General features: G+C 44.3%; 1 protein-coding gene across 1 annotated transcript; it reads left to right on the top strand.

The window, feature by feature from the left end:
• Positions 1–892: 892 nt before the first annotated feature.
• Positions 893–21,002, top strand: EDEM2 (ER degradation enhancing alpha-mannosidase like protein 2). Its single transcript, XM_069077779.1, is given in 12 exon segments — positions 893–1,021; positions 1,023–1,147; positions 1,681–1,791; positions 4,182–4,221; positions 5,551–5,656; positions 6,140–6,265; positions 7,331–7,542; positions 8,065–8,206; positions 10,133–10,257; positions 12,571–12,715; positions 14,270–14,391; positions 20,445–21,002. Coding segments are annotated over 12 exon segments (1,872 nt in total). The 5' UTR covers positions 893–907; the 3' UTR covers positions 20,949–21,002.
• Positions 21,003–21,664: the final 662 nt, after the last annotated feature.

The raw sequence follows: 21,664 nt of genomic DNA, 5'->3' as shown, positions 1-21,664 counted from the left end.
TCAGTCTTTTACAATATATCTACTATGTTATTGTTTTGCATTAGCCACACATGTACATCCTATACTGAACTGCTTATCTTTCCAGTAAGGGTGGGTCACAAGGGTGGAAGGGAATGAATCTGGAATTCAAAGTTTTAAAATAAAATATTCAAATATATATACTATTTTACATGTAATTGGGAAATAAGATATACAGGCACTGGGGCATAGAGATCCACTGGAAAAGTCGAAAGGGGTATGGGAGAAGATATGGGAAAGAGCAGATTGGAGGAGGCGATATCTTGTGGGACTGCTATTTTGGGGCGGTAGGTAGGGGAAAAACGGGGAGAAAATTTGTAACTCAAAATCTGGTAGAAATGAATGATGTAAATCAGAAGTTAATAAAGCATTTGAAAAAAAAAGTACAGAAAGGCAGGGTGGTACAGAGAAAATCGAGCTAGGTTTTGGAATCATAAGATCAAAGAGTTAAAGGACCATGAAGGGCCCCTCATTTTACAGATAAGGAAACTGAGGCATAGAGATTTGTCCAGGGCCACATTGCTAGTAACTGTCATGAGGTGAGATTTGAAGACATATTTTCGGATTCCAAGTCCAGTGCCCTATTTACAGTCATTACCTTCTACAGAGAGACTGGGTTCGAATCCCAGGTCAGTCTGTGTGATTTTGGGAAAGTGACTCAATTTCTCTGAGCCTCAGTTTCTCCATCTGTTAAATGAGAGGTTTGAATTAGATGGCTTCCAAGATCTCCTTCCAGCTCTAAGTCTATGATCCTGACAGTTTTAACTGTCTCGTAAGGGGTGGAGAAGGAAGGAATAATGAAATCTGAGCAGAACAGGATCTGGAAACTAGACCAGCCACCCTCAGCTTTCGGGACCACAGTTCCCGGTTTACACCGCGGCCCCGTTGCATGCTGGGTCTTGTAGTATGCTGCGGTCGGTGGCGAGGCGCGCAGGCGCAGCACGGAGCGCAGGAGACCCCCGGAAGCGCGGTGGAGGCGGCTGCGGGGCTATGCCGGCGTCGCCCGAGAGCACCTGTGCCCCATGCCCCGGTGCCCGCTCTACTCGCTCTGCCTCCTGTGCGCGCTGCTTCCCCTGCACCACAATGCGCCCGAGCCCGAGGGCCCCGCGCCCGATCCAGCCCACTACCGGTGAGCAGGGTCCGGGTCTGGGGAGGAGGCGGGACGAGACCTCTCCTTCCCCCCTCCCCCCACTGCACCCCCACTCCCAGGTTCCAAGTTCCCGCCTCTGCCCCTGGAGTCCGGGGCTGAGCACCTGGGCAGTTGCCCGTGGGTGAGGCCCCCCTGCTTGGGCAGCAGGGTGCAGGAATCAGGCTGCCGCTTTCCCACCTGATTTCTCCCTCCTGATTTTTCACCTTCCCTCTTGATCTCTCCTTTCGCTTCTTGAGCTTTCCTTTCACCTCCTGATCTCTCCTCTGGCCTCCTGATTTCTCCTCTCGCCTCCTGATTTCTCATCTTTCCTCCTGATTTCCTAATGTCTTGTCCTGCCTCCGCCTGATTCCTCCTCGCTTCCCGATCCTCTCCTTTATGTCTTGTCTTGCTTCTTCCTGGCTCTTCCCTCGTTTTGCATTTCATTTCTTGTCCCCAACTCCACCCGGACCTCGTCTTCTCCCTTTCTCTCCTGCTTCTGCCCCTCATGACTCCCACTTTCTTTCTTGCCTCAGGGAGCGAGTCAAGTCCATGTTCTATCATGCCTACAACAACTACCTGGAGAACGCCTTCCCCTACGACGAGCTCCGGCCGCTCACCTGCGACGGGCAGGACACCTGGGGAAGGTAGGGCCGGATGGCGGGGTGGGGGCGTACCAAGGGTTAATCGGGCTGCTGACCTGGCCGGGTAGCTGGAGATGGGCCTGAGTCCCTCTGACCTCCAGGACCTGGTGCCGGAAGAGCTCTCGGCTAGCGGAGCTGAGCTGTTTGGGGCGGGGATTCAGAACAGGACTGGCTATTCTAAGCCCAGCACTGAGTCACTCAATGTCCGAGCTGCTAGAGCAGTTAGAAAAATAAGTCTCCTACTCTTACTCCTCTTTGGGGGTGGAGGGGGGGGATGGGGAGGGATGGAGAATCCGAGGCCCCCAGAAGGGGTGTGGCTTGTCCAGGGATAAACAACTTCAGTGACAGATTGGAGCCCTAAGTGTTCTGGGGAGGAATACACACGAAATAGCAATCTACGATAGCATGATTTTCTTCAAGGCCCTGGTTAGTGCTAATATTGTAATAGAACATTTGTCTTGGAGACAGGAAATCAGGATTTCCTGGAAGCTGGGTACCAACACTAGCTGTGTGACCTTGACCAAGTCACTTTTAACCTCAGTTTTCATATCTGTTTTTAAAAAAAACAACACACTGCCTATCTCACTGCGTGATTTACAACAAAAGTGTTTTATACACATAAAAGTGCTATGGAAATATGATCCATTAGTAGTACAGGTTTAAAAGTGGTTAGTGGCTAGGATCAAATGCTGAAGTATATGGGACATAGTCAGCCTTTCTACTGGCAGTCAAGAAAAGCAGTATTGTAATAGGGTCTCAGACTCTTAACACTCACCAGTCACAACCCCAATTGCCCCTTCCCCTCCCCAAAAAGCAAAAAAATATCCAAACAAGCAAACAAAAAACAGTATTGCATGTTGACTGGAGTTGTCTGAGGAGTTGATATCTTTGAAAGATTGGCATAATTTGCATGGTGGAGGTGGGGTGAGGAAGAAGGGAAAGATGAAGGAGTGAGGGGGATGGATAGTATAATAATCATTTCATGAGCCTGTGTTGTTGTGGGGTGGGGCAGAGAGAAGGCACAACAGTAAGTGCTATAAAGTGAGATTCTGGCCTGATTGTTGTCACTGGGGTATATTGGGCAGATTACAGAGGTCTCACTTGCCAGAATTGATGTAATAGATTGTGTATGGGGGGGGAAGTGATACCCTGTCTTTCCTGATACTTTTTTTGCTTTCCATTGATTATCCTCTCTCTTTTACTTGCTCTCTTTACTTTTCAATGCTGTGCTCAGCATTCACTCTAGGCCTCTTTATTCCCTTAGGGTTTGAATCACTCACAACTATAGAATTACTTTCAGAAAGCAGGTATTAAGATAGTGTGGGCTTTAAGTCTGCATAGATGTCGACTGAGCTAGAGTAGTTGAGACCCTGAGAAACTCCCTACATCTCTTAAAGGATCTTCAGTAAATAATGGAAGTGCTTCATTTCTCAAATACTGAGCTATTTTCTAAAAATAGAAGCCATTCCCCAATTGATAGTCAAAGGATTTGAATAGTTTTCAGAAGGAATCAAGTAGTTATTTGAAACAATGCTCTAAATCACTAATAATTAGAGAAATAAATATTAAAACAACTCTTGAAATAATCACCTCACACCTCTCAGATTGGCTAACATGATAGGAAAAAGATATGACAAATGCTGGAGGGATGTGGAAAAATAGGTACAGTAATGCATTGTTGGAGTTGTGAACTGGTCCAGCCATTCTTTAGAACAATTTGGAACTATGCCCAAAGGGATATAAAACTGTGTATACCCTTTGACCCAGCAGTAACACTACTAGGTCTGTACCCCAAAGAGATCAAAGGAAAAGGACCAAATGTACAAAAACATGTAAGCAGCTCTTTTTGTGGTGGCAAGAATTGGAAATTGAGGGGATACACATCAATTGGGGATTGGCTGAACAAGTTGTGGTATATGATTGTGCTGTAAGAAATGGCATAGGAGATGGTTTCAGAAAAACCTGGGAAAACTTATATGAACTGATGAGCAGAACCAGGAGAGCATTATACATAATGAGAGCAGTAATTGTAAGGGTAATTAACTGTGAGAGACTTATCTACTCTGATCAGTACAATGAACATTGTGGATACAACAGTTCTGAAAGACTCATGGTGACGAATGCTATTCACCTCTAGAGAGAGAACTGATGGATGCTGCAAATTGAAACCTTTTTTTTTCACTTTATTATTTTTTACAACATTGCTAATATGTAAATATGTTTTGTATGACTTCAGATGTATGGTGGATATCATATTACTTGCCTTCTCAATGTGTGGGAGAGAGACTGAAGGGAGGAAAAAATTTGGAACTCAAATTTTTTTAAAAAAAACTTATGTTAAAAAATAAGTAAATGTTAGAAAAAGAAACACTTTTTTTTTTGTCTTTTTGCAGTTTTTCTCTGACACTTATAGATGCCCTGGACACCTTGTTAGTAAGTGTATTATTTTCTTTCTTGTTTCCTTTCTCATGTTGTTCTTTCTTCAGTTCACCCCTGCCTATTTTTCCTCTGGTTATTCAGAATCGATAATATCAAATCACTCAATTGAAGCTGTGGAGAATTAGTCCCACTTGATTGGCTTCTCCTCAGGAGAGTGTTTGTGGTCCTGCCAATTCTTTGGGGCATTGACCTGCCCCAGGAATGGAGATCAGAACAGTCCAGAGGGCCTGCCAGGCTCAGCTTGTATTAGCTTCTAAGAGTCCAAGACAGTGCTATGGGCAGTGAGGAAAATGCAGAGAAGAACATGTGATTCTGATCCTCAGGGTACTTACATTTTTGATAGAATGACAAGACTCTTCCCATCTTACCTCGGAATCAGGAAAGCTAAACTGTAAGATACAGAATAATATATAATGTAACATAATACAACACAACATAACATAACATAACAATATAGCATAACATAACATAATATGAGAGGTTACAAGGCAGTCTCTACTTAGTGCCCAGTGAATGGTACACTATAGGTACTATGGTTCAGAGGTGTCAGAGATCCCTCTGTGTTGAAGTAACCAAGATAATTTCTTGTAGGGAGGTGTGGATCTTTACCTGGGCCTTAAAGGATAAGTATGGACAAATTAGGGTGGATGCTTTCCTAGCAGCAGAATCAGCATGAGGCATTATTGTAATGAGGACAGTAAGAGTTGGTCTGGCCAAAATGGAGGATTTTACATGGGAGAGTAATGAAGCATGAGGCAAAAAAGTAGGTAGAGTCCATGTTATTTGGGGGCCTTGAATCCCATGGCAAAGAGTGGCCACAATACAGTATTTTAAAATGTCAGAATCAGGGTTAGGAGCAGATTTACTTGATGGGTGAATGCCTGGGCATAGCCTCTGACTATGAGACTCCCTGCTTGAACAGAGAGGCAGAAGTGGGGCTAGGATTCCCCTGCCTGATTTCTGATCTCCCTGCCTAATTGCTCATCTTGGAAGCAGGAAGGGTGACTTTTGCAGTGACCTGAACAAAAGTGTTGGGGATAGGAACTGGGGAAGATTTCCTTTTCCTGACTCTCAAGTATTTTCCTTACATAGCTCATCAATTTGGCTTTGAGAACTTTTCTCCTGTTAATTAAGTAGACAGCACCCGTAGCATATTCACAGAGGGGAAAAGAAGTAACCTGAGACTAAGATCAGAAGCTGGATCCTCGGAGGAAGTGCCAGGGCAGGGCTCATAAATCTTGGGTTTTGTTTCTTTAGCTCCCTCTCCCTCCCTGCCCCCAATGGCCTTACCTCTCCTGGGATTTCCTGCTTTTGTTCTTTCAGATTTTGGGAAATGTCACTGAATTTCAGAGGGTTGTTGATGTGCTTCAGGAAAGTGTGGATTTTGATATCGATGTCAATGCCTCTGTGTTTGAAACCAACATTCGAGGTGAGTGCTGCCCAGGAGACCTCAGGGGCCCAGAGCCTTTGGAAAAGGGCCTGGGTCTTTTACTAGGCAAGTAGAGGGAAGGCGGAAGAGAGCTGACTTTGGAAAGACAAGTAATTTCAAGGAACCACCACCAGACTTAGTAGTCTAAGAGAGCAATCCCTCCTTGTGGAAAAGGGTCAGGGAAGGGAGATACCTTCATTTCAGACATCACAAGGTTAAAAAGCCCACAGGCTTTCATCCTCAGACTTCTTTTACTATTACTACCCCTGTGATTATTGAGTAAGCCTTTAACCTATCTCAGATTCAGTTTCTTCATCTGTTAAAAAAAAAATGAAGGGGTTAGGCTAAATGGCCTCCAAGGATCCTTTCCAGCTCTGAATTTATGATCCTTTGATCTCTTCTTAAGCATTCAGCATCTTGATTTTGCATGAATGAGCAATCAAGTTTCTTGCTGTTAGCACTAACTAGCTGTCTATTCTTCAGTGGTAGGAGGCCTCTTGTCGGCTCACCTGCTGTCCAAGAAGGCTGGAGTAGAGGTGGAGGCAGGATGGCCTTGTTCAGGACCTCTCCTGAGAATGGCCGAGGAGGCAGCTCGAAAGCTTCTTCCAGGTACGGACACACTTTTGCCCACTTCCAGGGGTGGGCATGGGTCACTTGTGTCTGGTATCACTCGCTAGACACAGTGGGCCTAGGTGTAAGTTGATTTCTTATTGTAAATAGTTCTCCCTTCCCCCTCTGGGCCCAGGCAGAAAATATGGAGTGGGAGAAATGAGAATTGATTGCTCTGAAGATTTGCTGTTACTTTCCTGGAATTGGTTTAGGGTTGAATAAGCTGACTTCATCGCTATTGGCAGGGAAGGAGTATTGCTTAAGGAGGGCCTAATAGGTATAAGTCCCTTGCCTTGAATAAGTAACCCTTTACTCCTTCCTTTCCAAGTCTGCTACCCAGCTGTAGTGGAAGCATGGTACAGGCAGATGCTTGCCTGCTGGAGGAAAGCCATGTTTGTACTGGGCTAAGGCTTACCAGCCATACCTTGGTCTCACCATCCCTGCTGGAAGTAGGAGTGTAGTCAGCAGTACAACTCTGTGGATACTGAAGTTTTCTAACTGTGTGTAAACATGGACCACCCTCAGCATCCCCAACACAAACACATACGGGCATTTCTTTATTCTCTTGACATGCTACTTGCTTCTAGAGAGAGGAAAGCCCAGGTCCAGGGCTTTGTAGCATTTATAACATACTGGCAGCTTCCTTTTCAGTGGTATATCCTGTGTGATTCACGGTGCTGGGAGCCCTGCCTGGCTGTTTGTTCTAGGACAATGTTAAATTCTTCAAACATTTCCATTGTTACCTTTGGCTATAACACTCTCCTGGGCCTATTGGACAGTGAGATTCTCTAAGCCTCTTACCATTAGGGAATTTGAGGAAGTATAGGTTCTGGGAAGAGGAAATCCCCACAAAAGCACATGCCTGCTAGCTGCAGGCAGGCAGTCTGCTTCCTGCCCTTGGACTAACATGCCAGGTTTGGCCCCTTTTTTTTCAGGACCTGCATCAGTAGTCCGGGGCTCTAACCTCAACTCCCAGTGTCCTGAGTGCCCCATCAGCCTTGGTACGGGCTTTACCTGAGCATGGCCTCTAGCTCCTTGCCCAGACTTCCTGTCTCTGTGATTCAGCTTTTCAGACTCCCACGGGAATGCCATATGGAACAGTGAACTTGATGCATGGTGTGAATCCCGGAGAAACTCCTGTGACCTGCACTGCTGGGATAGGGACCTTCATTGTAGAATTTGCCACCCTGAGCAGCCTGACTGGTGACCCAATATTTGAGGATGTAGCCAGAAGGGCCCTGAAGGGATTATGGAAAAGCCGGTCAGATATTGGACTGGTGAGTAGGAGGATATTCTTCCTGTTTGACTCATTGAGATGGCCTCCATGGCAAAGGGCTTTGAGCCAGGAGGTGAAGGCAGGCCAAGGGAAACCTGGAGAGGTGAAGTGCAGAATGGTACTTGACTCATTATCCGGGCTTTTTTCTGGAGTCCATAAGTCTCTTATAATAGACCGCCACCAAATTAGAATGGATGTGGTGGGGCGGGGGGAGGTGGGGAATCAGGAAAGTGCAATTCAAAGAATAGAAAGGGTCCTTGAGTGTTTTCATCTTGAGTTTTTCAAATTTCCAGAACATTTGACTATACTTTCTAGAAATGTTTCTGATAATATTGTAATGGATCCCATATCCAAGCTGATAACAGATCCTGTTGGTATGATGGGAAGAAAGTTTCCCTGTATGCCTGAATTACATGTGTCCTCTGGGTGGGGGTGGGAAGCTGTGCAGGTGTTAAGGTGTTATATGAGGTGGCAGGGAGGCTTGGCTGTGGACCCTCGATTCGAACCTGCTTCTTTCTCACAGGTAGGCAACCACATTGATGTGGTGACAGGCAAGTGGGTGGCTCAGGATGCTGGCATAGGTGCTGGTGTGGATTCCTACTTCGAGTACCTGGTGAAGGGAGCTATCCTGCTTCAGGACAAAGAGCTGATGTCCATGTTTTTGGGTAAGAAAGATTCCATCTCTCTGCGTGTGGGTGGAGTACCTGTACTTAGGGGCGCCAGCCTTTGGTTTTGAAAAGCTAAATTAGATGCCAGGAACTCCTTGTGACCTTTAGGCCTACATGAGGGCTAGGACCTTTTTTTTAATGATGAAATTCCGCTACAGTGATACATTATCACAATATAAGAGGAGTCTCTTGACCTTTACACCAAATCTGTGGCATTTCCCAGACAGCAGAAACCAGAACCTCAAAGCTGGTGACTGATTGGCACCTGCTTTTTGGAGTGGTTTTTGCTGGAAGGAGAAGACGTGACTTCTCTGGCTTCTGTTGAATTGGGCTGTTGGTTTTTCTTTCCCATAGCTCCCTCTGCTCTGTCCCATGTTTGGTGGGGAATTTGGGAGCCTGACTTTCTAGAATCTTCTTGGAGTCATTTGGTAACCCTAATTTGTATTGCAGCAGAGACTTTATGTGGCATAAGTCTCTAAGATTGCACTTCAGTAATGTGTGGTTTCATTGATGTTGGTACTCCCTACTCCAATTTAGATTGCAATCTTGATAGTAGATGCTGTCTAACATGGGAGTTAGATGACCTTCAAGCATGTCTGTGGCCAAAATATTCTCTACTCAGTGGGGCTAACCCAGTGAAGCAACTCCAAACTTTGCTAGATTGTCTGGGCCTCAAAATATAGGCCTAGAACTCATGCTTGACTCTTTTTCCAACTTGGTAGGCCCTTCCCAAGCTCAGGTTGGACAAAGTGGCCTCCCAGCTACAAAGAAATACTGGAAGGGAACTCAGATCCTAACACTGGGACTAAGGACTAACTATAGGAAGGCTTAGATCATCGACAAGAAGAGCAAGAAATAAGGAAACTTAGGGACAGCTTCTGTGGCTTCTGACTTTGTAGGTCCTAAGCCCAAGAAGACTGAGCCTGCACCCACCTACCTACCTTGATGCTGTGAGAAAATGGATAGACTGTTGGCACTAGTGAAGACATAGAAAGCATGTGAACAATTTCTGTAGGCTTCTGTAGTGCCAGGAGTACAGATAAGGGAATTGGGGAGACAATCCCTGGGAATGCTACTACTGTCTTTTTCAAAGCAGTAGCCTCTAACAAGCCTCTGAGCCAGAAGGAATTTTAGAAGTCATCTTTTCCAAGCTCTCACCCAGTGCAGGGTTCCCCTGACATTCCTTGTGTAGGAACAGATAGCAGGCCTAGGGGTGGGGAACTTTTGGCCTCGAGGCCATGTGTGACCTTCTAGGTCCTTGGGTGCGGCCTTTTAACTGAGTCCAAGTTTTATAGAACAAATCCTTCTATTAAGGGATTTGTTCTGTGAAGCTTGGATTCAGTCAAATGGCTGCACTTAGGGACTTGGAGGGCCACCTGCGGTCTTGAGGCTGCAGGTTCCCCACCCCTGGTGGTAACCTATGCCATTGCTGGACAGTCCTCATTGTTAGGAAATTCCTCCCTGTTAGGAAGTCACTTTTCCTTGTCGAATTTAACTTTCCCCTCTGGGCCAAGCAGAATGAGTTTGATCTCTTTTTCCACATCACAGGAGTTAAAGCTTCAGGAGAGAAAAGGACCAGGGTAAGCTGATTGCAGACCAGGTTGAGAGGCAAGCAAAGACAGCCTTGGCCAGGCCTGGAGAGGCCTTACATAGGGGTCCAAATTGGAGAAGAAGCAGAGAACAGCTCCTTGACTCCTTTGCCCTTGGTCTACAGGACAGCACCTGAAAAGGGAACTACTGGATAGGGACGAAGTATTCCTGAAGATTGACCATTTTACCCCTTTACTTACTGAATTTTGAACCATTGCAATTCCATTCCAGCTTTGGCAGCTCCTTGTTGGATTGTATTAATGCACTGATCCCCATTTAGTGATGAGGGCTGGTTTCCTATTCCCTGACATGACTAACCCATCTCCACTGCAGAGTATAATAAAGCCATTCGGAACTACACCCGTTTTGATGACTGGTACCTATGGGTGCAGATGTACAAAGGGACTGTTTCCATGCCAGTATTTCAGTCTCTGGAAGCCTATTGGCCAGGTTTGCAGGTAAGAATGCTTATCTTTCAATCCCTGGAAGCCTGTTGGCCAGGCTTGAGGTGGGAATGATCAGAGTTGTAGTTTTACTGTGAAAATAAAAATGCGTAGGTTTTTTAAAAGAAGTTTTTATTGGTCTTTTTAAAAAAAATCACCTTCGTTTCCCCCAGTATCCTTTCTCCTCCTCTATCCAGAGAACCATTCCATTGAATAAATAGCTTTTTTCAAAAGGAAAGGGAAAAAAATCTCCATAACTGATAAATACATCAAAAAAATCTGGAAACGCAATGGGCATAGCTTGTGCCTCCTGCCTCTGCCAAAGGGTAGGCAGGGAGATGTTTCTTCTGAGCCATGCTTGGTCTTTATAATTTTGCAACATTCATTTTTGGTTTTCCTGTTGTGTGTGGCTATTCTTTATGTTTACGTTGTTGTAATCACTGTGTATATTGTTTTCCTGGCTCTGTTTATTTCGTTCTGCCTCAGTTCGTGTAAGACTTTCCATCCTCTGAATTCATCACAGCAAGAAGTTATTTTCAGTGTAGAATTTGTATTAGTTAGGTTGCTTTTGTATTTGGGGTAGCCCGAGGTGAACGAGATGCAGGAGTCATGGGTTTTAGGCATAATTTCCCTCCACACATTCATTGTTCCTGCCAAACTGGCCTGAGTTCTATCCTGACAGCAAGATCTATGCCTTTGAACTAATTGGATCCCATGCCTGAAATGCACCACCTTTGCCTCTAAGGAGAGGATCTCTAGCTCCCCTCAAACCTCAGCTTAAATTGAAGCCTTTCCCACAGTGTCTAGCTGCCAGTGCCTTCTCCGCCCCCCAAAATTATTTTGCCTTTATTTTATCTGTATTATGCGTATGTATCTGTATACATATAGACACATGAATATATATGTATACACGTGCATATAGACATGGATATATGCACACACAAATCTATAGATACATGACTATATGCAAACATGTATGCACATACATATATGTATGTACACAATATGCAGGCACAGATATGTGCCTATATGCACATGCATGTGTACATATATAGACATGGATGTGTGTATACACATTTAGATATGGATATATATGTATATCCATGTGTATATAAACACAAATATATCTCCATCTGTCTATATATATGTATACACGCACACACACACACACACACACGTCTTCCCCAATAAAATGTAAACTTCTTAATTATGAAGCTGCCAACTTTTTGTCTTTGGACCACTACCCCCTTCCCACTCCCTCCCTCCCAGGTACAATGCCTGTCACTGGTCAGCTCTGAGGAAGTCTTTGTTAATTGATGGGCTGGTTCAGAACTGAAAGGGTCCTCAGAGAACATCTGGGGCAGCTCCTTCATTTTCTTCATCTTAACCCTTACTTACCTTCTTCATTTTCCTAGCAGATCCTTAAGGTGAGAAGGCTGGGGATTTTTGTCATCTGGGAGTTCCTAGGTAGTTCCCCCACTAAACGTTTTCTACATAAAGTGTATTCAGAATCTTCTTGGGCCAAGGAGACATTGTGTCTGCAACAGCTTTCTCCTTGTGGTGTGGGATCTCTGTCGAGTCTGCTGGGAAACAGAGCGAGAAAGGAAAAGGAGCCAAAATTAACCCTTAAAATGGGGGCACCCTCTGCTGGTTCCTGTAGTGTTCATCTTTTTTATCTGCTGTAGCACTTAGACTACCTGGGGCATAGTACGTGTTTAATAAACACTTGTTGACTGACCAGCTTAGGGAGTATAGGCGGTGCTCGTGATATGAGAGCTCACATTTATGTAGCATTGTAGGTCACAAAATGCTTTCCTTACAGTGTCTCTGTGCAGCTGGTAAGACAGGTGTCATCCCCATTTCATAGATGAGGAAACTCAGCTTCCCGAGAGGTAGCATGATTTGCTGGAGGTCTTAGAACTGTGGACCCAGGTCTTTTGAATCTGGCAAACTAGTGGTGGCATTGTAGGGAAGTGGGGGAGAATACTGGGCTGGGATTTAGGAAGACTGATCAAGATGCTTCCCTCTTCTCTGCATTGGTCCTTCCTTACCTGTAACAGGAGAGAACTAGCGTGGATTGTCTCTGAGATTCCTTGCAGCTCTTTAGGTTCCTGTGAGTCCTGTAAAATGCTTCCTAACCTTAAAGCATTTAGCTATCCTTTTTTTTTATTAGATGTATGCTATTATTAATATTATTACTTTTTCCATGGCACCATCTGCCTTTGATTTCCTTTACCTATTTCTCTAGGGCTTGGCTCTGGTGGTGTCAGCAAGCTGGACAGACTATGTCACAGATTATATGACTGAGTAGCTTGTCTCTCTTTGCAGAGCCTCATTGGGGACATTGACAATGCCATGAGGACATTCCTCAATTACTACACGGTGTGGAAGCAGTTTGGAGGGCTGCCAGAATTCTATAACATTCCCCAGGGCTACACCGTAGAGAAACGGGAAGGATACCCACTTCGGCCCGGTGAGTGGAAGCATCAGCCTGGCCTCTCGGCTACACTCCTAGGTTCTCCCAATACCAAACTAAACAACCAGAGCCCAGAAGAGGCTGGGGGAGTTAGGAAATGACTGTGGGAGATGCCATGGAGATCATTGGAGATGGTGGGAAGAGTAAAGCTTCCAGCTCCCCCTTCTCTCCAGGGGTGAGGCGCTTACCTCTTACTTCTTCCTCCCCCTGAATTCCAGAAATTTACAATCAGTTTTCAGCTGGGTGAAGATTCTCCCAAAAAATGGGGGGAGGTACAAAGTTACAGGCAGCTCTGGGCTTATGATGTATGATGGGCATGAGAATCAACTAAGGAATGGGTTAAATTTTTTCCAAGGGTGTAGTTAGCCTAAATTGACACTTTTTATTTTGGGCTTTTCAGTTAAGGGGTTTCCCAATCTTTCTTCCATGAGGGCATTTGCTTTTAAAAGATAATCAGGAGAGAGGGAGCTTACATAGCTTCACAGACAGATACCCTTCCAGTTAACTGCCTGGAGGGAGGTCACTAAGACCCCTGACCAGAAACCCAGGCCCTAGGACGGAGGATGCCTGGATTCTAAATACAGCTCTGCCCCTGACTCAACGTATTATGCTTCTTCCCTGACTCAATTTCCTCTATGAACAATGAGGATGTTTTATCTAGTCGTCTCTGAGGGCCTTTCCAGCTCTTATGCTTTGTGATTCTACAACATACATAGATTCTCACAACCCCTTTGAGTTCAGGCAAAGTGTTATGACCCTTTTCAGATGGAGAAAATGAAGTGGAAGGCCTGGGATTTAGTACATGTTCAGAATCACAGGATCACAGAATGTTAGAAACTGGAGGGAAACTTGGAGATCAGTGAGTTCAACACTCTATTTTTAGAGATGAACAAACTCGGACCTAGAGAGGTTGTGACTTGACCAAAGTCTCACAAGGAGTTAGTAGCAGAGTCAGAACCAAAAGCCAAGTCTTCTGGGTCCTAGCCCAGTGTCCATTCCTCTGCCCTGTGACCAGCAATGGCCTCCCTGCTCCCCAAGGAGGAAGAATGGAGAGCCTGGGTGGGGTGGGAGGGTGAAGAAGGGGAGAACTTAGGTCAGATGAGAGTGTCCATTTCCCAGAAGGCTTTATTTCTTTCTAATGGAGGAGGATTGAATTTGGGAGGTATCAGCTGAAGAGAGCTGAGTATCCCCTGGCCTAATTCCTGTTCCCTGGGGCTCAGATTGTTGCCCCAACAACCTTCTGGGTACCTTCTGTACAGGTCACAAACTTAGTAAATTGGAGGCTTGGTTTGGGAATTCTGTCTCTCATTCTTGTGCTCGTCCTCTCCTAGACTGGCCAGCTTTAGGACTATTTTTCACCCTGTTCCATCCTTGTGATAGAGCAGAAAACATGGCAGTAGACACTCACTTCTGTGCCCAATGGGATACACTTGGCCAGGGGGACAGAGCATATAATGGGAAGATTTGACCAATGGCTTTGCCTCCACCCAGATCTACCCTGACCCTGCCCCCTGCCCCTTTGTAAGAAGGACTTTGCTTTGGATTTTGCAGAACTGATTGAGAGTGCTATGTACCTCTACCAAGCCACAAGGGACCCCACGCTTTTAGAACTCGGCAGAGATGCGGTGGAGTCCATTGAGAAAATCAGCAAGGTGGAGTGTGGATTTGCAACAGTAAGTGTCTCTGAAGATGCAGAGGTCTGGCCCAGTGCCCCCTCTGGTGGCTGCTGGAGTCTGGAGGAGCCCTGTCACTCACTACCCAAGAAGCACTTGCTCTACACGAGCACGGAGGCCCTTTTCCTTGTGCTAGTTAAGGAGGCAAGGGAAGTAGTTTGTGAAGCTCTCCCCTATGCCAAGAAGAAGCTCCCTTCTCATTTCCACCTCCCAGAATCCCTTATTTCCTTCAGAACTTGAACATGAAGCCTTTGCTGATCCCTCCCAGATGCCAGTTGTTCTTTCTCTCCTTCCTCTCCCCACCATCCTCATTGTTGTCCTTGCTGAGCCATTTCAGTCGTGTCTGACTCTTTGTGATCCCATTTGGGGTTTTCTTAGCAAAGACACAAGAGTAGTTTGCCATTTCCTTCTCCAGCTCATTTGGCAGATGAGGAAACAGGCAGAGTTAAGTGACTTTTCTAGCCTCATCACCTTGTATATATTTTGCATATACTTTTGTGTGTGTGTGTGTGTGTGTGCTGTCTCCCCCAGGAAAGGATCAATTCCTTGTGAGCAGGGCTTGTTGCATTTGGGTCTTCGTATGCCTAATACCTGGCACAGTGCCCATCACATAGTAGGTACTTAATAGATACTTCTTGATTGAAGGGCTTGTTGGAGGACCTGACTGGGTTCTAATGCCAGTTCTGCTATTTACTGGCTGTTCTGTCTTGTACAAGTCAGTGGATATCTTTTGAGCCTCAGTTTCCTCATTTGTAAAGTCCCTCTCATTCCCCTCTCCTGTGTTTGTTGTGAGGATCAAATAAGATTTATACATAAGGGGCTTTGTAATCTTTTAAGTGCCAGTATGAATGAGAGCCACTCCGCCCTTTCCCTAAACCCAAAGACTTGTTGCCCTGGATCATATAACATTGTGAATAGTTTGGAAGGCAGCCCAGCCTTTTGTAATCCTCAGTCCTTGTGTTCATAACATGGGATTGTTGTTTGTCTTATGTCTTGGCACTGGAGGGTAGACTAAACAGGGGCATGGATGGATTTGAAAAAGTTCTATCTTCTCCCCTGTAACATTTTGTTTCATTTATTTGCTGTTTGGGCTATAGGAGATGACTGGATTATGCAGTGTACCTTGAGAGAATCTCTTCCCTTAAGAAGCCATGTAGCCTGACCTGCTTAAGAGGGGTGGATCTTTGGGTCCCTGGAGGTCCTTCCAGCTGCAATGCCTGAGGATGAGAATTGCTTGTTCCTGCTCTTCTTAGGCCCCCTAACCCAGGCATTACTTCTTAGGATTTAGGATAGCACGTGGTCTCCTTACTGAAAACAAAGGCATAAAAATCAATATATAGTAGAACTTTTGAACCAGATGCAACTTTAGGGAATCACCTGGTCCAGTGGTTCTTAACCAGGAGTCCGTGAATTTACTTTGTTAATATTTTGATCATTCTTTCAATCTAATTGATTTCCTCTGCGATCCTACCTATTATTTGATGCATTTAAAAAGATTTTGTGAAGGGTTACTCAGGCTTCACCAGACTGCCAGTGGGGTCTACAATACAAAAAAGGGTAAGACCCTCTGATCTAGACCAGCCTTTTACAGAAGAGGAAACAGGCCCAGAGAGGGGAAATGACTTGCCCAAGGACACAAAGCAAGTTACTAGTAGAGCCAGGATTAAATGCAAGTCTCCTGGCTCTCAGGCCAGGGCTCTTTCCATTGTACCACAGGGATATATATGGACCTGGCTAGTTTTGTGAAAGGGTCTGTGAAAGGAGAGCATTTCCAGGGCATATTTTATACAAATATGAGGACTCTTTCTGGGAAGAGTATTATGAGTCCCCAGCTCAGAAGGTGACGATAAAGGGAGACAATTTTTTGACTAGTTGGGGGTAGTTCCTTGACTCCCTAACGCCAACAGAGTAAATTTCAGACTCTAGTTACAAACAGTATTTCTCATCTCTTCTTATAGTATGTCCCATACAATCTATTCCTTTTTCTTTTTCTGTTTTCTTTTATTTTTCACTTAATACCCCTACCCCCAATTCACAAGAAAAAAGAAACACAAAAACCTTGTAACAAAATTCATAGTCATCCAAGGCAAATTCCCACATTGGCTGTGTCCAAAAATGTAAGTTTCATTCTTCATCTTGAATCTTACTTCTCTCTATCAGGAGATAAGTGGCATGCTTCATCACCAGTTCTTTGGAATCATGGTTGGTCATTACATTGATCAGAGTTCTTAAGTCTTACCTTTATAATGTTGTCTTTGTACAAATTATTCTCCTGGTTCTGCTCACTTGACTGAATGAGTTAATTCAAGTGTTATGTTTCTCTGAAGACATCCCTTTTGTTATTTCTTATGGCACAATAATATTCCATTGCATTCATATACCATAATTTTCTCTCCCATTCCTCAATTGATGGGCACCTCCTTAGTTTCCAGTTCTTTGCCACTACAAACATATTTTTGTATATATGGGTGTAATATTAGTGGGATTTAAGATCTTCCCTGCCCATTAATAGGCCTTACCATGGAGCCCATTAAGGGAAGCTTGCTTAGGGGAGACTTTCTTGTAGGAAGGCTTTCACACCCTTTGTTAATTTCTAATTAGGCACTGAGTCAAAAGGGTATATATAGACTCTGAGGTTAGCAGTTTGCTTTGGGGCTCACTCATTGGAAGAGTGTTCCTGTGATTTGGCCAGATGAGACTCTGGTAGCCATTAAGGAACTCCCTGGCTTTGAAAAACCCAGATGTTGGTGCTTCTCTCTCTGGTAACTATGTATTGCCTTGGTCAGACAGTTGGATCTGTTGATCTGTGCTAATTTCTCAGACAGTTAAAAGTCCTGTGTGTTGGTCTTTATTTCTCTGCTTATATTTTCTCTATTTTCTTTGTTTGGATTTTCTCTGAAGTTCAGGGTGCTGATTTTTCCCCTGAACTAATGAATATAATTTAAAAAAGATTGTTGATCCCTTAAACAGCTATCTTTCCTAGTAAAGCAGATCTAAGAACCTGTGCTAACAGCCATCCTGGGTATGCCAGTGTGGTTGCTGCGACAATGGGTTATTTTCCTCTTCCATTTCTTTAGGGGTATAGACCTAGGAGAGGTATTGCTGGGTTTTAGTGGTTTTGGAGGCACAGTTCCAAATGTTTACCAGAATGTCTGTTCCACCATCAGCCATGCAATCTATTCCAATCTATTCCATAAAACTGACTGATCTCTTGAGTATACCCCATTCCCTTTGTTCATCTCTCAACCCTCCAAGCTGAAATTCCGCTCAAGGAAGGGAGGCAGGAAAGGAGAGAATTTGGGACTCAAAATTTTTACAAATAAATGTTAAAATTTATTTTTACATACAATTGGGAAAAAATAAAATGTTATTTTTTAAAAAATGAAATTCTGGGGCCGCTAGTGAATATAGCACTGGCCCTTGAGTCAGGAGAACCTGAGTTCAAATGTGGCCTCAGACACTTAACACAAAAACTAACCATGTGACCTTGGGCAAGTCACTTAACCCCAATTGCCCTCCAAAAAGCAAAAAAGAAAGAAATTCCACTCAGACTTCAAAATTTCTCCACAAAATGTTTATTGATTTCCTTCCCATTCAATAATGATTTGCTTCTAACTTTTTTTTTTTTTTAATGCAGCACTGTTTAGACCTCACATGTGTACATAGTATTCATTGCTTTTTATTTTGGGTATTTGAGCATAGTCTTATCTAGACTGTAAGCCCCATGAGGGCAAGGACCATGGCTTACTCATCTTGTAGCCCCCATAGTGTCTAGAATAGTAGGAGCTTAATGTTTGTTGAACTGTGCACTATTGTTGAGGCCCAAACTTTATAACATTTTATTAGAACTTAAATTCTAAGTCACAAGTGTTCTTGTCAGAGATGCTGAGATTCTCATTTGGCTCCACTTGAACTAAATAACCTGTGAAATTTTGTGATTCTGAATAATCCAGACCCCATCAAACCCTTATGAAGAAAGAGAAGGAATCGACAAGCCTGGATAGTGATTGCAGGATTGAACACCTGTTTCTGACCACAGCTCTGTTCTAAAGTTTCATAAAGAGCACACATATTTTTGAAAAGCTATTTTCTGCCAATATTTGCATATATTCAGTCCTCAACACCAAACTCTCAACTCTCTCGACTCATCTTACAAATGGTGGTTTGTGCTGCCCTTTGAGCCTGCCCCATGTAATAGAAAGGTCTGTGGTGTTAACAACAGAGAATGTGCCCCAGAGCTAGCATTTTTCTGTACCATACCCTTTACTACATGCTCTGCCTCCATATCCAGGAAGAAGGCTCAGTTCTAGGGTCCTCCCAGATTGCATTGGTAGACTGATGCATCATTCTACCTCTGTTACTTACTGCCTGGGCAATTTTACCTGTCTGCACCTCAGTTTCCCAGTATGTCAAATGAAGGGGTGGATTAGATGGCCTCTGAGACCCATTCCAGCTCCTAATCCACCGTGATTGAAGAATAGCTGCACTGCCTTAGTGTCTTAGAATGTCAGCACTAGAAGGGATTTCAGATGTCATGTCTAAGTCCTCCACTTGACAGATGAGGAAATGGTGACCTAGAAGGGAGATGTGACCTGCTCACTATCACTGAGTCCACAGACACTTGAGAGCCTGCTTATTCTTATAAGATCTTGTGCTGGGTACTATGGAATATGTAGGTTAATTTTGGCAAACCCTTATCAAGCACTTGGTATTGAGGTCTTATTTACAAAGCCCTGCCCTCAAGGAGCTCACAGTAGAGTGAGCACAGGAAGCAGGGGAAAAAATCACATAGATACCACATTCTGATTTGTGGTTATATCACCAGAGTAGTTTTAACAAGGAGCTATGTGTATACAGATGAGGGAGTGCTTTGGTCCAGCCTGGGAAGGGTAATTTGTAGGCCTGGCTTGGGATAACAGAACGGATTTTGGACAAATGAAGATGTGGTGGGGTAAAGGAATGTACTTCGGGCATAGGGAGTAGTGTGTTAATAGTATACGACCAAAAATGAAGATTCCTGGTTCTTAGTCCAATTCTTTTTTTGCTGTGCGATGCACGCTCTCTTACTCTCTGTCTCTCTCTGTCTTTATGTGTCTCTCTCTCTCTGTGCCTTGCTTTGTGTGTGTGTGTGTGTGTGTGTGTGTGTGTGTGTGTGTGTGTGTCTGTCTCTGTCTCTCATTTTCCTGGGTATTTTCCAGCATCTTACTGGAATTAAGTTTCATTCTTCATTCAAACACTAACCATTTAGATCACCCTATTAGTTTTAGAATGTGGAACAACCTTGGTGATACTTCACCTCCTACTTTTCCTTCTCCCAACCTCTATAAGAAATAGAGAGGAATCTGTATCAGCTTCTCTCTTAAGATCTTGTCCAGTTCAGTTTTGGTAGCTGACCATGGTCAAAAGGGTATTGACTATATCGATGTCAGACATAGTAGCTCAGGCCTGGTCCCATTGCTTCAGTCCTACATCATCTGTTTTGCCCCGGCTGTGTCAGAGCTCGTTCTTTCCCTAAGACATTTCCCACCACTGACACTCATGCTGTTCCACATCCAGTCTTGGAGCAGACTAAAAGGGGTCAGAAGTTGGAAAGCTCTTCTCAGTTTGTCACTGTCCCTAGGCAGTTAGGTCATGGGGACTTGGGACTCATTGCTGCCCTTTGGAGGTACTCCAAGACAGAGCAACAGAGGAACAAGCCTTTTGAGTTCCTCAGCTTGTGCCAAACAGCAAAAGAACAGTTCTTGGTTGTTCCAAATCCTTTCTGAGTCACATTTATGAATAAAGCTAGAAATCCACTGAGAATTGATTGTTAAAGGGAAAGCACTTTTCTAATCCCAAACAGTTGAAGTGGATCTGACTCATCGGTGCCAGTAAACTCGATTAGTTTCTTCAAGTAACTTGAAAATCAAAAGCAGGTTTCAGCAACAGACCTTTGAGATGGATCTCGTTTTCCACTTTTCACCTTTACTGACTTTCTCAGCTTGTTCCAACAGTTGAATGGAGTACCTGCTTCTAGTGATGATCTGACTTCCCTTTTCTCTCCTGTCTTGTAGATTAAAGACCTGAGAGATCACAAATTGGATAACCGGATGGAATCTTTCTTCCTGGCTGAGACTGTCAAATATCTCTACCTGCTGTTTGACCCAACCAATTTCATTCACAACAATGGCTCCACCTTTGATGCAGTGATCACACCCTATGGGGAATGTATCCTGGGAGCCGGAGGTTATGTCTTCAACACCGAAGCTCACCCCATTGACCCTGCAGCCTTGCACTGCTGTAGAAAACAGAAGGAAGAGCAGTGGGAAGTAGAAGACTTAATGAGGGAATTTTACTCCCTTACACGAAGCCGAAAATCCACATTAAGGAAAGCTACTGCTGGCCCCGGCCGTTGGGAAATCCCAACAAAAGGGAAAGATGCCTCAGCTTCAGAAAACCAAATGGAGATGAATGGTAAAAAGGGCTCCAAGCGTAGTGTTCCACTGCTCAGGTGTCCCAGCCAACCCTTTACTTCCAAGTTGGCTTTGCTTGGACAAGTTTTCCTAGACTCCTCATGACCACATGAAGATTTATTTTGAAGTTGAACTCTAATAAATGTGTTTGGTTTTGCCTCTGCTGTTTTTTCCCTCAAGAACCCAAGTCCCAGGACCTTTATGGTCATCTAGTACAGGGCTGTCACTTTGTAGATGGGGAAGGTGAAGTTCAGAGAGAGGGGAACTCACTCACTCAAGGTCAAGCCTTGAGTCAAGGGTTGGAATAGAGGCTGCAACCTTAGAGACCTCCTGTTGACACAGACCCAGGGAAAGGGAAGTAACTTGCCTAGGGTCATGCAGTAAGTTAAGGGTAGAACTAAGATCAGGATCCAGAGGTCCTGACTCCCAGTTCCTGTAGATTCTTGTCACACAACCTCCACTCAGATTCCAGATTTGGATGTTGGAATCAGTAGAAATTGTATTGACAGAGAACTGAAAAATAATCTCCAGGCACAAATCCAAACTATTTCAGTATACATCAGATGTGGCTACTATTTTTCTTCGTTTTAGAACTTTTTTTTTTTAATCAAAGGTTAAGCTTTCAGAAGGCCCAGGCTACCAGAGTAGCTCAATTACTGGAGTTTAGGAATTAGGCCCCAGTGAAGAGCTTTTGAGAAAGTATGAAAGGTCATGGGAGGTCGGTAATGTTAGGACTGAGAATTGGCCATTTCTCTCTAACTTGGGAATCTGAAAAATTTCATAACTTGTCTGTGTGTGGGAGAGTTGTAGGAAGTATCTCA

The sequence above is a fragment of the Petaurus breviceps genome, unplaced genomic scaffold (assembly GCF_028583685.1).
Source record: "Petaurus breviceps papuanus isolate PSGF00001 unplaced genomic scaffold, PetGlider_PUasm1.0 90994, whole genome shotgun sequence".
NCBI lineage: Eukaryota > Metazoa > Chordata > Mammalia > Diprotodontia > Petauridae > Petaurus > Petaurus breviceps.
This window is presented reverse-complemented; position numbering and strand designations above follow the sequence as displayed.